Raw genomic sequence first — 15,957 nt, forward strand, 5'->3', positions numbered from 1 at the left:
CTTAATTACAAAAGAATAAACTGAAAGAATATATCAGAAAAACTGGCTGATCTGAGAAGCTCAGTAACTTGAACCTACAAATGAAAAACAAAACAAAGAATCTTCTAACCTTAGGGTATGAGGTTTTGGGATAATCTTTGGGATAGTTCAGAAACAAGGGAACAATTCTGCTTTCAAGTCAGGCAAGATGGGAACAGCAAAAACTTTTTCAAAATGGAGTTTTTCAGTTTTATAAACAGAGTAATATACGATGAAACGTGCAAAACCACAGAACAGGATTCAAATGAGCCATGTTTCAACATGTTTAGGAGAGGCTGCTCCATTTCACATTTCCTTTCCATTTCCCCTTCCTTATCCTTCTGCCTAGGCTGAGGTTGGGCAAAAAGTAGGATATACTGTATTCCATGAAAAGAAAAAAAAAAAAAAGACATGCAAGAAGACTGTATAATATGAGCAATGTGATGCTTCAAACTCTGAAAAAGATGGAAGTGTTTAGCACATGTAATTCTCCAAACTTTTGATTGATAGTGGATGACATTTAAAAGACTTGCTAGAAGTTTCTGATCTGTGAATTGAACCACAATCATTACTTAAATAAAATCTAACTTTGACATTAAAACAAAGCTATCCAGGTGTCATTTCAAAATGCAATGTGGCTATTTTCGGCCAATAAATAAAAAAGTTTCCACTAACTAGACAAGTTAACTTAAAAAATATATATATATATTTGTTAACTGAAGTTAGAACAGAATGATTTAAATAAGCATAAATAATGGACAGAAGAATTTATGTCTGGTAGAAAATAAACTGTTTGGGACAGAGTGACTTTTGTAATATAAAACAGCAAGGGTATGGGGAAAGTAGAGATGTTCATTTTTACATATTTTAGACACTAACCTTAAAACAAAATGAAGCCTGTTTTCTCTCAACTTCCTATAAAAGGACATTTATAGACTAGTCTAGAGATAGACATTTAGAATGTAGACATCTCAAATTCGACAAGAGAAACTCTACATTTTACAACAGGGAGCTTCAAAGAGGAAGACTGTCCAAAACCAGGTTCTATTTCCATCTTTGCTAGCAATAAATCGAGTAACTCTGCATACAGCATTCTTGGTGCCTTGATTTCACCTGCTGTTCTCCGATTATCTGTTTCAGTGACGTTCAGCCTGTGGCTTGAGATCCTTGAGGCTCCATGAATTACTTCTGTACATTTGCAAAAGGTAATCAAGAAATTGAAGTTTGATGTCAAGTAGCTGCTGAAAAAATGTGGACCATATACAGACAGATGTTGAGAACCGCACTACTACTGTCTGCAAACTCTTCAGTCATCATGCTTGCTAATGGCACCTAGAACAGGGTTGGCAGTTACTTGTCTTGTATGGACTGTATGCATTACTGTACGCAAGGGAATCCCCTGTGTGTCAGAAGTCACCCAGTGGCAATAAGAGGCATTAGAAATTGTTTCTGTAAAACTAATGAAAATATCAACATTTTTATACATACAGAATGTAGGACAGCAAACATCTGGGGAAAGAAAGCTCATTAGAAAATGCACTGACAATATACTCGCATCTTTGCTTTTAAATGGAGAGTAATATATGAGAATAACCATGCACAGTCAAAATAAGGGTCTGTCTGGTTTGCTGTCCTGTCTGACAGCAAGTAGGAGATGTTGTTTATGGAAACAGTGTAAGAAAGAGGGCAAGCTCAGACTGGCCTTTTTTCAGCTTCCAGCAGGCAAAAATTTTGGGTCCACCTGAGCAGAGGAACGTATCTGCCTATCATTTTTAAATATTCACTGATAGACATATCTCCCATGATATCTGTCTTGCTCATTTTTTGGTCTGTTTTTCTAACCAAAGGTGTATCTGAGGGCAATGAGCTCTACAACTTAAAAACAGTGTATGCACTGCAAAACAGTAATTCCTTTTATTTTTTGCTTATTACTCAATAAAAAATAGCAAATCACAATTCTCTGTTTACCTTCTTTCTTTTATGAATTTTAGACCATTCTCTTTTCTTGTACGCTAAATACTCCTATTTCACTCCCACTCATAGGGACAAATGTTATTACTCCTGACCATTCCTCTAATCTAATTTTTTAAAATTCCATTACACCTTTCAGATATGTGGTAACCAGAACAGCATGCTGTATGTATTTAAGGGGTGAAAGGAAAAAGCAACTACATAAAAAAAAAAAAAAAGTAGGCATACAAAGGAATGTTTGCAAAAATCCATCTAAGGCAGCCTGAAAATGTTCAGTGAAGAGCTGAGATAGTAAATTGTTAGCACAGAGAACAGAAAAAAAGCCACAAAGACATCCCCCACCCCCCAAAAAAGGAAGAAGAGCTGTATAAAATATTTCAGCTATGATAAAGATTTCCATGTAATTGAGATTAAATGTTGGTACATTCCCACAGGTGGCGAAGGGAAACACATTTATGTTTTCTGTCTAGTTTCATGAGGAACGAGACTGCAACTACTGTTTTATTACCTGGAAAGTTTTTACCTCTGATGCTGTTACTTATCTCACGAACAAACAAGATTGAAGATTTTGAAATCAGAGAGCGTAAAACGAAACAAATCCAAAAGAAATGTTAACTCCCTTGCTACTTCCTTGGAGAAGGAAACATTACCTATGAAGGCCTGTAATGAAATGAAGGGTATCATGATAGTGGACAACAACTGCTGGAGATAGGCATAATAGAGTACAAAAATTAATACTCCTGACCAGTTCCCACACCCAAAAAAACTCAGGTACAGATAACCTGTAATATACACAATCCCTGAATGTTTTAAAATAACATTGCTTGAAATGATCAATATGAAGGAGCACCCAGTCAAAACTGAGAACATTGAATATTTTTCTTTTTAAATTGCTTCACGTATTTATCCACTGAACTTCAAAACAGCACACTTCTAACATGAACAAACACTTTCTGAGTGAGAAGCTAAAAACAGTGCTGAGCTTTTCAATATAGGTCATGACATTTCAGTCCTTCCCTGAAGCACTGACAGGTCACTCTAAATGCGCTTTTCAACTAACAACTTTGTTAGCTGTATGCTGTATGGTTTAACATCTTGCACTAACATTTAGCATCACAAAACTGTTCAGGCCAAAGCTTTACTGAACGTTGTTGTATGCTGATTTAACAATGAAAACATGCCTTCCACAATGTTCCAGATGACATCTCAGGTACTCTACAGTTATGATTTCAGTTAAATATGCAATTCACAGTACTAGCAGTGCCTGGAACAACGATATCAAACTAAAGGATGTCAGGTTAGTCAAGGAGGGCGCTCAGACCACTGAAAAGCAGAAACTGGAAGTGAGGGAAGTTGTATAAACATAAAGCCCTTCAAAACTTGACTCCCTGCCAACATGTCTATGTAGCTGTTTATAAACAGTAATCCATGAAGAAAGTAGCAGGAATCCCCTTTGAGTCCTTCCTTGATTTTACAGCGGGTCAGCTGAAATGTCTTCTTTTCAATGATGTACTGAATGGTACATCTGCATATATGCATATGACCTAGATTCAGGGGATGATCAGTGCAAGTAACCTTTTAAGCCTTGACTCAACTGAAGAAAGCGAGAAAGAACTATTGCAAAAATGGAGGGCCACAATAAGAGGGACCTTGTCCTTTGGGCTCATGGAAGAAAATATTCTTTCTTTTCATTCATTAGCTGTTAGGAGAGAAATATTACAATCTTGAATTACTCATCAAGCTCTAAGTGATTTTTTGGGAAGGTAGAATGAAGTAGAGGAGGAGGTGCATATTACCACAGTATTTTCTTTCACACTAATGATTGGGTTCTACAATGACAATCAAACGTTTTAAAATAAAGCTAACCCAAGAAGCAGCAGCAGCAGCAGCATGGTGTATGTCTAAATCTTTCATTTGTTGCTTCAGTGACAGACACAAAAAAGGAAACTTAAGATTTTTTAAATAATTCAGGTACAAGTCCGAACTACTTTCACTCCAGGAACTTTTCCGATAGTTACTGCAAATTGAGAAGTTCTTGCAGACCGTTCTGCAAGAACCCTTATTCTGCTACCAACTGATAATCTTTGTTATGCTATTATTAAGGCTTAAATATCTGAACCCTCAACACTACCTCTCTAGATGACAACTCTACTATTCAGACGTAGATATGGAAAAGTAGGATTTGCCTATTTCAAGAAAAAACTCCATTTGGCTTTGCTGAGCTGCCAGGATATATAATTCCTTCACTAGAAGCGTTTAACAGATCTAAGTAAAACTTCTCCGAACTCTGAAGAAAAGCCTTATGCTTTCTCATCAGTTGTGAACTCTGGTACAAGAGAAGGAAATGGGTTTCCACTACTATGCTCTTCCCTTCAAGATCTAATTGGAATGCCGCTCCTTCCCAGCAGCTGGCTCTAGCACTCATCTTTCCTATAGCTTACGCCTTTCCACTGCTTAGGAAAGATATAAATGATGCAATTCCAGTCAGTGTCAACATTATCCACAGCACTGTGAACATCACTGTAAAAAACGTTCTTTCCAGCTTGGTTGCAACAGTGAATTCCACAAGCAAACAAAGCTGTCTGCCTTCAGACTTCACAGGACAGCATTCTGATTTAGTTTATATTCCAAATCTGAGCATAATCTTTCCAACTAGAACGGGCCGAAACTAACTGAAAAGACTTAAAAATAGCAACCAGCTTCGGATTCTACGTAAGCTGTCAACACTGGTCTTCAATGTACCCAAAGAATTTCACTACGAATACATCAGATCTTATTTTAGTCCTTTCACGTATGAGTAGGCAGTCACACTAAATTTTCTGATAAGGATTGGAGTAATACAAACAAGGTGCCCCTAGGCAACAATATGAAGCACTAAGATGATGTAACAACTATTGGAAAGCTCTTATTCAATATTTCTAAAATATATTCAGAGACTAACATATAATCACAGACTCTTACCTGGATATTATCAAATTTTAATCCGGGCATGGTGAGATTCTCTTTGTCTATGAACACAGTGCTGTATTGTTGTGTGGCAACTGAAATTAGAACGTTTCTAGTTTCCTCACTAGGGAGCCAAGCATCATTTCTTCTGTCTAGTTCACTCATATTCAAGGCTGTGGCAAAAGGGTCGTCACTCCCAGCAAAAACAGCCTGGATTTGTGAGAAGGGCTTGGGGGATTGAGATATTTCTGGAGGACCACCTGCTTCAGTTCTCCCATTTCCCAGAGAAAAAGTAGGGTCAGGCGAAGCATGAGAACTGTCTCCAGTGGAAGAAATAGAGGACATTTGTTCTGGGACTGAAGAGCTTGCATTGGGATTACTGACAGAAATAAAACTGGATGTGGTAAATGAATCAAAAAAATCAGAACCTAAAGTATTAGTGTTAACAGTATCACCAAAAAACTTGCTTAGACTAGGACTTGGTTGAACTACCTGTGGATTAGACTTCACTGGAGTCTCAGTTATACTACTAAAACTGGGAGATTTTACCATCTGAGGCTCAAAACCATCATGCAGGAACAACTGTGGCTGAGTATTAACATTGTTTGCTTGGCTGAAAATGGTACACACAGGGATAGGCTCAGCTTCAGGAGTCGGTTTGCCAGTACTGGGTGATGATAGCTGGTCCTTAGGTTTGCTTTCATCAGTATCACTTGGTCTTGTTCCAACAGGAATGTTATTTACCAATTTCAGTTCCTCTTTCACTGCTTCCTGAATTGATTCTTCCTTTAAAGATGTCTGATCATCTGTTCCAATCTCAGAAATGTCTTTGGGTGTTTCTTCATGTTCAGTTTCACTCTCATTACTTAAAAACTCTTCCTTACCCACTTCTGCTTGTGTTTTTTGGTTGTCTTTGGCTTCCATTTGTTCTACAATCTCCTGCAGACAACCAAGGTCACCAGTGTCATCTTCACTGTTGTTTGGAGAATCTGAAATAATGACACTCTCCATCATTTGTTCATTAAGTTTATCTATAAAATTATTAGAGTCTTCTGATACGGTTTCATTCCCTTCAGACTCAAATTCGTCTCCGCCAAGATCAATGGTTTCCTCATGAAAGAGAATATCTTCCCGAGTTTTCTGCTGAACTCTGTCTCCACTGTCCTCTTCATCTGAAGCGTTCTTAGCATCCTTAGCATTACTCCCATTACTTTCCATTGCAACTAAAGAAAGAAAAATGAAGGAAGAATTAGTTCTGCTACTGAAGCCCTAGTCAAAATCACTATCCTGAAACTCAACAGCTAAACAAATACTTGATTTAAAAATACAACCACTTCACTATTTGACATTTCTCTCGGCATTTACCACAGAATAAATTCATCATAAGAAAAGGTCTTCTCTTTATTCTTTACTGTTCTGAAGTCCCAAAATACTAGGATTCAAGAGCAAATGCTTCCGATGAAACACAGGTTTAAAAAAAAAAAAAAAAAGGTATTTGGCCTCGCAAAGGCCAAATACTTGGAAAGATTAACTCAGCCCCAGTCTGCGAGAAGGGAAGAGCGGGTTCAGTCCCGGCGGAGCCGCAGCTGTCGCCAGGGGCTGCTGAAGCCAGGGCCAGCCCAGGCGGCCCCGCAGAAGCTCTGGCGGCAGCCGGGACCTCAGCGAGGCTGCAGGTAGCGGCGCTTCCCCCGCCCGCCGCGCAGACCGGGCCCGGGCCCTCGGCCCGGCCCTGCTCCAGGCCCAGCCGGGCGGCCGCTGCCGGGCTCGGAGCCGGCTCTCGCGGCTGCACTGCGCCGGGCACAGCGCGGCCGCCCGCGCTGGGAGCGGCCTCCGCCACCGCCGCCGCCGCCTCCCCGCGGCGCGGTGCGGACGGAGCCGCCGCCCTTCCTCGGGCCCGCCGCCCCCCGGGCCGCCTCAGCGCCCACCCGGGCGGTCCCCGGCCGGCGAGGGGCCGCCGCAGCGACGGCAACCGCCGCGCTGCGCGCCTGCCCCGCCCCTCACCTCAGCGCAGCGCAGCGCAGCGCAGCGCAGCGCCGCCCCGCCGACCGCCGCACTGCCAGCACCGCCGCCGCGCCGAGCGCCGCTCCCACCGCGCCTGCGCCGCGGGCCGGGCGGGCGGGCGGCGCCTGCGCCAACGCGCCTCCCGGAAGCGGCGGCCGACGGGCAGCGCCGAGGGTCAGAAAGGCTGGGGGAGAGGCGAGCGGGCGGCGGCGGCGGGCAGCTATGGAGGACGACGCGCCGGTGATCTACGGGCTGGAGTTCCAGGTGGGCGAGGAGGGGCCGGCGGTGGCGGCGGGGCCTGCCTGGTCCTCAGGCGCGCTGCCTGTGGGGCCGGGCGGGGTGCCGGGCCGTGCGGGGGTGCCGGGCCCTCGCGTAGAGCCGCGGGGCCGCCCCGGAGGCCGGCGCGGCGCGGCGCTGGCGGTGCCCAGCGGGAGGCGGCGGCGGGGTGAGGCGAGGCCGGACGCGCCGCCCGCCGCTGCGCCTCGCCGGCCGCGCCCCTACCACGGCCCTGCGGCAGCGCCGGGCCGTGAGCGGGTGAGCACGGGGCAGGAGTTGGTGCCTGCCGCCAAACTTGGCGCTTTGCACGGTGAATGCGTCAGGGCGGTGCCAGCAGGGCTTGTGGGTTGGCTTCCTGAACGGTCGCGTTCAGCCCGGCTGTTGGTCTTCTGCTCTGTCAGCAATTGCATGTCCCCGTCTGGAGAAGGCCTTGTCTCCTGCTGGGATGACTGGGGAACACCGGGGATCTCAAGGATGTTCCTGTGGTTGGTTTCCAGTTGCAGACTAAGCAAAAAAAAAAAAAAAATCTTGTGAGAAGAGGGCAATATAGCTGTTTCCAATGAATTTTAGATTTTATTAGGTTATACCCAACTGTTGAACTACTTAATGTTTGTAGATATTTCTGGATGTAGCTTCTGCATTGTTGGATTTGTCCCACAGCATGAATTTGGCCGTCACATCGCTGATTCTAGCAACAGGGAGATGATGCTGTGATCCTGCTACCTACCTGTGTTACTCTTAATAACTTTTGAATTTGTTGATCCTCTTTGTAGAGGAGCACAGATGTCACGTACAACTTTGTATGAGTTCTAGTAGAATAAATGGTTAAACAGTTGCATAGATGAGAGAGCTCCTAATTTATAATGCTTTTCCACAATTAAGTTTTTACTCAGCTCTTACATGTTCCATTTGGCAATGCCTGGGTTACCATCATTGTTGTAGTATCAACAGGAGGTGCTGTGTTCCTCCTGCAGCTGACAGAACAACACTTTCATTTTGCAGTGGATGGGGTTATCTAAGTAATTGTATGTATACACATGCAGATATTTTATAGCCGCCTGTACCAAAGTGCTCATGGAACGTGTTCTGGCAACCTGCAGTGGCTCCCTGGGCTGGGTTTTGATGTCCTGTTTTAATGTCCAGCCTATTTAGTTATATGCTCAGTAATCCGGACTGTATCGACAAATCTCTTTAGCAAACTGTAGTTTTATTTTGTTTTCCATTTCTATACTAGTTAGTGTAAACATTGATCTGTAGTATATGTTAGATCTGCTAGAGTCTTCATAATATGATATCGTTTTGTGATTGGCTAAAGATGGCTGCAACTCTTACTTCAAAATTAATATAAAGCTTAAATTTATGCATAGATTTCTTTTTCATCACAGAGTAGACTATATCTTGTATTTTAATGAAAATCATAGTTTCTTTTTTCAGTTGTGTAAAATAAGTCTTCCAAAATCTTGGAAAGACCATTGTCTGGGACCCCCATGGTCCTGCCAAAAAAAAAAAAAAAATACATCTCCTGTAGACATTTGATTTCCTGCAGAGTATGTAACAGGACTATCTGATGGGAGGATGGAGCAAAAGGACTAAGAGGATAGCTGTAATCCAAGAGTCTACACTTAATGCATTTAGAAACAAAATAGGAGAAGAAAAGATGGTTTTATGACTAAGGCAGAAAAGCAGCGTAGAGATGGAGGCTCTATTTTTGATCTCCATTAACTGCCAATGTGGCCTTAAAGCAAATTACATCTCAGTACTTTTTGAGACGGTCTCTAATGGAGAGGCTGAAACCTAAAATGGGTATGGTTTTTCTAACTTGTGTCACCAGGTCTAGTAAAAGATATTATTATTCTTTTTAAGCCTGGTTTCGTAATGGCTCTGTCATCACAGCTTACACTTCTCTCCAGCATACATCAGAAGCGCTTAACTGAGGGATGCATATCTTCAGAAAAAATTTTTGGTGCAATTGAAAAAAATTTTTGTTGTTGTTGCTTGTGTTTGGCTCTTTCAGTTATTTCCAGACTTTACTTCAGTTCTAAAAAAGAGTTTAGGGCTTTGTTTATTCAAAGTTGAGATTTGAAATGATGGAGCATTTTTTAAAAGAAGAAAAGGGTTGGGAGGGGAACTTGTTTTCTGCTTTCTTGCTTTGAATAAAAACGATATGTGGTAAAACTGTGAAATCTACAAGCTCTGCTAGGGATTGCAGACTACGAAACCACATTTGTCTCCAAAAGTCGGTAAGAACCTGCTTTTGACTGCTGTCACAGACAGTGTACCAATCTCTGATATACTTTTGATATGATCCAGTGTGCCCAGACTTTAAAATTTGACAGCATAAAGCTTATATTGCTTCTGGGGTGCTCCACTCACTAAGTTACTGGAAATCAAACTGCAATAATTTTATTATCAGTTTTACGTGCCAAGTATTTTTTATATATCGACATAACTAAGATTACTAGTAGACAAATCATTTACTATTTTTTTTATTTGAATCTAGTTTTCATCAAAATAAAGCTCAGCAGAATAAGAGTGTCTTCCTTAGAAGAACTCCATCATTCACTGTTCTGATGAATGAAAATGGAAACTAAAGGTATAAATCGTGAGCCCTGCAATTGTGTATAACTATTTGGTATATGTAATTACTTGGCAAAAAGTTTTACCAAATAACGGTGAGAAGCAGCTTTTCTTCAGAGAAAAAGCTAAGCATCTAATGGCAAAGCAAGATTAAAACTGATGATTAATTCAGTTTTCTGCCTGATTAGTTAGGTTTTTTAATCTGCTTTTTTCCCCTCCCTTGTTTTATCAGATGACTGCAGCTTTTTCTTTTTATATGGTTCATGCACTCCCACAGTTCCATTATAACCCACAAAGTGTGGTTTCTCAAAATGAGTGGTTTTCTGCCTCTTCAATGTCTAAGTACGCTATATGAATGTTGTGCAAACGTGCATAATCTGTGTGAATTCTAGCATGTGTGATTCTTTGGTGTTTTTTAAAACTTTGACAACAACCGGAGCAGGTCCTCCAACTGCAGTGAAAATGAGACAACTGCAGAGTAATGGATAATGAGTTAAAGCGTGAGATGCTGCCTCTCATGAAATGAGGGCTGGGTGATGTGACTATGGATCATGATAAGAAGTAAGGGGCAACAGTAATAGCTGCAAAACACTTCAGTACAGAAAAGTTATGCTTTTGAAAGGAACCTTAGTAGACTTCATCAGTATCCTGAGTTATGTGCCTGTAATAAACAGGATCTCAGGGGTGTAGTTGAGAGCCATTGTTTGCCAGCGAAGTTATCCAGTTCTTACTTGTTCTTTGCAGAGTTGACCTATATTTACCAATTTGGAATATACAGTAAGTTTACCCTTTGTTTAGCAGGCTATATGTTCAAGTGGTTAATCATTTTTCCCCTATCGTATTGTTTGAGTTCATAAACAGGGATATCTTTCAATAAGTATAAGTATGGCTTAATTTCTGAAAATACTGCACTAGCTTTAGTTTAGGGACGATTGGATGATGCTTATACCCTTGGAAATGAACTGCATGGAAGGATGCTTTCCCTGATAGCTAGCTATTTGGCACAGTTGCAGTGCCAACCTTGATTCCTGGTGGTGCAGCCTACGTTCCAGTTGTTTAAAAGCATGCAGCAGCTGGCCAGCAACATAGGGGACAAAAACCAAACCAAACCAAAAAATTTCTTGCTTGTGCCAGTGAAAGATAATTCTGGAGCGTGTATTTGGCACGTTTGAGGGATTGTGGAGATACCACAAGACTGGGCTGAATTTTGGTATACTAGGTATTCCTATTACGTGTTTTGTGTGTGTGTGTGTGTGTGGTTTTTTTTTTTTTTTTTTTAAAAGACTTACAAAGCCCAGGGAGATACAGAACTGGCAGGAGAGAAGGGACAGTAGACAGTCTGTTGGCTAACTGCAGAGCTGTGCAACAAACACAAGGGCACTTAGAGCTGTGCCCTGAGGTGGAATCTGGCTGAGGCTGGCCTAATAAAGCACACCGATGCTCTGCGAGTGTGTGTGCTGCTTTGTGCTCCTATAATGCTTCTTGAATGAGCAGTACTTGGTCCATATTGTAATTTCCAGTTAGTTGTTAACAGGTTTTGTGAGGCTGACCAGAGACTACTGATTTGGAGATTTCATGCCTGTTAGCAAAGGTACGGTGAGACTTGATTTCCATAAGGCAAAATATAACTTTTGGAAATAAAAATCTTAAACCAGTGCCAAATAATGACTGCAAATGGATTAGTCACAAGCCTAATACAGTGTGCATATAAATATATGAATAACAATATTTAATGAGAGCGGATCAACTGATTTACCTTTGATCAAACGGAAGGCAGGTATAGAGTTATTGGAAGGAGAAGGAAAGGACGTTCCTGGGTGAAAGGAGCTTTTTAGGAAGGTGAAGGTCATTTGCATGGTACCCAGGGAAACCTGTGCCTTCTCCCAGACTCAGTGGTGCTCTGTGGCCTCATGCCCCTCCCAGTGTGGGAGCAGAGCAGGTACTGGATGCTGTAGCTCCTGCTGGCACTGCAGTTTTCTTCATCCCTGAGAAAGCCTCTCTGGTATCTCTTAGGGTGAGAGTGAATGGCCTAAACTGAATGAAGCTGATGATTTTTTTTTTGATGTAGAGGATTTTTTTTTTTAGAGAGGTCTTTGGAGAATTTATTTTGGAAATCTGAGTTAATTCAAGGAACTGCATGACAGTGTCTTAGTGCAATTTCTAGTGTCTGTCTCAGTCCTCTTTTTTTTTTTTTTTCCTAAGCTTACTTTGCCAGTCCAATATATTTTAATCCACACTGAGAGCATATTGTCTGATTTGTTTTCCCATCTGCCTCTCTCTCCATGTCCCTTTCTGAGGGCAGCGTTTCAGCTGGGAGGACGTTTTGTGGAATGTGATGTATTATTAAGATTTAAAGACTTACTAGAAAAAAGTACATAAATGACAAAACTCTCCTTAAGTAATCCCCCAAAGATCTTCATAATGCTTAAAGTGATTGAAGCTATTTCTTTTAGGACCCTCAAGCAATTATCAGGATCCTGATAATATTAGGTTATGGTACAGTGTGCTGACAATGTGAGGGTGTAGTTATGCCATCTTGAAGGAACTTTTAAAAGATGATTATTGCTGTTGTGTTTCATTAAACAGCGACACGCACTGTGAAAGTGGGATTTCTAAGGATGATTGCGCTGTGTGGGGTTTTGTGTAAAGGTTGCATTTGTAGCTGTGAGGGTTTATAGAATCTGTCAGCCCTTGGAATAGGGTCAGTGCACTGAATACATTAGTGGTGGGAATTCTTCTGCTTTGAAAGACTCAGGGAAAGCAGCTGTCTGAGAGCACTGAAGGTCACCTGGGCATGTGTGCTGCCAGCTTCTTCCGTGATAGCATCATTGCAGCTTATTACAGTGTATGATAGGAGGGTCTCCTACTGGGATGGGAGAAACAAGGCTGTCCTGCCTACGTAAAGATCAAAGTATACCTGCCTGAAAATTGAAATTATGCGAGAAAGCAAAAATAATATTCATGACATGATCAGCCTGAGCCTTCTCTAGGGGGCAACGCTTGTATTTTCCTTTCAGAATGAGGTATCAGCAAAGGCAAACCTCTCCCAAACCTCTGAAGTAGCAGTGTACTTTTTTTTTTTTTTTTCCTGAATATAAAGAGATGATGGTCAAGTACTTAAAATTTGGATTTGGGGACTGTAAGCCAAATGCTGTCTTTTACATTTTGTGTTGCGTGTTCACTGCTTGTTAGTACAGATTGATCATATGAATTTCAAATTATATGTGGGTTGCAAAAATTCTTTTGATTGCATTACATTTTCTGCAAGTGTTTCGGATGTTGGGGTTGGTATATGCGTCTTTGTGTTTGCAGGTACCAAGCATCAGCTAGACAAAAAATGCATTGCAAAAGTATTCAGATTACTCAAACTATTTTTTTCTTTGCCCATTAACACTCCTAATACTGGCAGTTTAATTCAAAAGGTGATTTTATGTGTTTGGCTAGAATCCCAAAAGATGGGGAGAAGGGGAAAGCTTCAGGAGAGTTCATGAACACAGTGTAGGCGTTTGGAATGGTAGAATTCGTTAACACACTTACTTTAAACCTTCTTTCTCTTTTTAGGTTTGTCATTGTGTTCCTGTGGGTCTGCTGTTGCAGATGTCAAAGACCCTTCCTTGTGGCCCCTGCAGGCCCTGCAGGCTCTGTTCTGTTTCTTTCTCTGCAAGGTTTTTATTGTTCTGCAGGTGGTCTAAATTGTCACAGTAGGATAGTAGATGGTCTTTGCCCAACATCACACTGAGCTGGGTGTAGGCATGGGCATAACGTACAATCTCCAGTTGGCCTTTCCTGCCTTCTAGCGTGATGATTGCTGTTTCTCCCCTTTATCTTTATTGTCACACTTTTTTTTCCAAGTTTTTGCGTGTCCTTTGCATTGCCTAAATAAGTGTCTATTTCTGCTGTGCGTTGGCAGCAAAGTCTTTGTTGTCCTTTTCCCTTATGTGTGATGCATTTCAGCACCTATTTCTAAGACAAGGGAGCAGCTAGCTTATGTGATGTCAAAGCTGTGTCTTAACTGGCTCTGAAGCTGTTACTCTTTTGACCATAATTAGTATATACGTAATAGGATCTGCTAAGCATGTATGCCTGACGAGAATAATTTTTGAGGGATTGGGCTTGTCTTGAGGAACACCTTTGTTTTCTTGAGGAATTTGCTCAAGTCCTTTTGCTCAAGCCCGCTTGTGCTCTTTTCCTTATAGTTGGTGGCAAATTTTTTTTAGGGTCAGCTCCTCCCTGTCTCATCCTGTTTCCCCACCACTAACACTAGAAAAAAATTAAGTCATGTTCCTTGTTGTTTTTTTCTTCTCGTTTGATGGAAACCAGACTAAACAGATAGTTGCCTTCCCTGTGAACTTTTGGGGACATCCTGTTTGCTTTCTTTCAGTCAGGATTTGGGCTTTTTTCCTCTTTGCCTGCCCTTTGAGGATAATATTGGATGTTAATGTAGAGTTTTAACCATCTTCCCCACAGTTTAGGAGAATGTTTTTTTGTTCACCGTATTCTCTTCCTTGGTTCCATCTTAAACATTTTTGGTGGGATTGGATCTTCCCAGCCTTAGACTGAATTATTTTCCCAGGAAGTTCAAGCTTCCTCTAGAAAACAGTAAGATTTTCTTTCTATTAGCGCATCTAATTTCTTTGACTCCCTTTCAAACGTGGTTCATTCCATCCTCATCTGACGATTTGGCTGCCTCCCACATTTTAATAGGCTCCTTTACTCAAAGTGCACTTAACGTAAAATCCGATTCTCGAAGGTGCGTGACTGCTTCCGGGCTATCAGTTCTTTCTCCTTGAATCATTTTCACAAGTGTTTTTACAAACCGGTTCTTTATAGGTGATATCTTTTTCTTTTTCATTTGTGCACACTTAAGGCAATAGCACTCGGTGTTATGTCGTACTGATATACAGCAAAACTTTCTTCATGTTGGTACAATATTACAGTCTTCTAAAAACGTATTGGAATAAGCCTCTATAGCCTTCATGTAGAGTCCAATGTAAACACATTCAAAAGTTGTGAGAAGGAAATCAATAGTCAATGCTTGTGTATATTTTTGGACCAGTTTAATATCCTTTTTACTTTTCCTAAATGAACATCCTTTCTGTATCTTGCCAGGGAGGTGCATCAACACCTTTGTGTGTGGCAGAGGTGTTGATACATACAGTTTAGCATGAGCCTGTTAATTTCCAATTTTAATTGTAGACTTGCTAGCTATCTGGATTTTTTAGCTGTTCTGGGGTCTGAGGTTCCTTTTGCTCTTGTGAATCAGTGTGTTACTCAGTATTGAGGCACTGATTCACTTGAAGAAGGTAAAGGCACGTTACCCTTTAAAAGTTGGAGTCACCTCCTTAGAGGAATAAACAACAGCAAGGATACGTCAGTACTATTTGTCTTCTACAACTACTGTATTCAGACAAGTAAATTGTAGGAGTAAGATGTGGTCATCTAATGGGTGCTTAATGATTGTGCTGGAGATATAGAAGTCTGGTATATCAGTTCCCGTCAGAGGAGCTGTCATGATCCATTTGTACGGTTTTGCCGGTGGTCTTAAGTGTGCAAAGGCTAGTGGACACCTCAGACTACTTCCTGCAAGTTTCGCAGGATCACAAAATAGTGCAGGTTGGAAGGGACCTTTGGACATGTATTCCAAACCCCTATTCAGAGCAGGTTGTTAGATTGTTTAGGGGTTGTTTGGGGGCCTTCTCCAGCTGAGTTTTGAATATTTTCATGATTGGTGATTCCACGGCATTCGTGAGCCACGTGCTCCAGTGTTTCACCACCCTCCCTGTACGTTGTTTTTTTCACTCTCATGTCTAATCAGAATTTCACATGTTGCAGCTTGTGTCTGCTGACTCTTGGCCTGTTGCTGTGCACCTTGAAAAAGAGTCTGTGTCTCTTTTCCATACCCTCTTTATACAGTATAAATTAACTCGCTGATTTTTTTTCTTCCTTTTGAAGGGCAGTAACTGCTGCTGAAACAGTTACAGTAGTTTGACTGAGAAGGTCAACTATAAGGCAAAAACCCTGCACCTATCAGTGAAAGAAACTTAAGCCAATAAAAAGTAACCTCGCAAGTGGCACAGTCTAAGAATGAGCCTGTGCACGTATATGCAGCACATAGTCATGTTTTCATGTCTGTACTGAATTATTCAAGGAACATATAGTAAAGGAAAG

At 41.5% G+C, this 15,957-nt stretch overlaps 2 protein-coding genes across 14 annotated transcripts in view; one reads left to right on the forward strand and one right to left on the reverse strand.

Moving 5' to 3' along the window:
• TRAPPC12 (trafficking protein particle complex subunit 12) overlaps nt 1-7,048 on the reverse strand; it is a 65,426-nt gene extending 58,378 nt beyond the window's left edge. The window contains exons 1-2 of one of the 2 annotated variants that reach the window (XM_068937250.1): nt 6,937-7,048; nt 4,951-6,158 (exon numbers count right to left, since the gene is read on the reverse strand). In XM_068937250.1, the coding sequence (XP_068793351.1) occupies nt 4,951-6,153 (1,203 nt within the window). In that variant the 5' untranslated portion in view covers nt 6,154-6,158; nt 6,937-7,048. Of the gene's footprint in view, nt 1-4,950; nt 6,159-6,300; nt 6,411-6,936 lie in introns of those variants that run through there. The other variant, XM_009667445.2, reaches the window with a different exon arrangement.
• Nucleotides 7,049-7,050: 2 nt separating this feature from the next.
• Nucleotides 7,051-15,957, forward strand: part of EIPR1 (EARP complex and GARP complex interacting protein 1) — a 226,891-nt gene continuing 217,984 nt past the window's right edge. For 11 of the 12 annotated variants that reach the window (XR_011140065.1, XR_011140070.1, XR_011140069.1 and 8 more), the window contains exon 1: nt 7,077-7,200. Coding sequence is in view for 6 of the 12 variants with exons in the window: in XM_068937257.1 (XP_068793358.1) it covers nt 7,159-7,200 (42 nt within the window). In the remaining 6 variants the exon portion in view is untranslated. Of the gene's footprint in view, nt 7,201-15,957 lie in introns of all 12 variants that reach the window. The other variant, XM_068937251.1, reaches the window with a different exon arrangement.

This window comes from Struthio camelus, chromosome 3, assembly GCF_040807025.1.
Source record: "Struthio camelus isolate bStrCam1 chromosome 3, bStrCam1.hap1, whole genome shotgun sequence".
NCBI classification, from domain to species: Eukaryota; Metazoa; Chordata; class Aves; order Struthioniformes; family Struthionidae; genus Struthio; species Struthio camelus.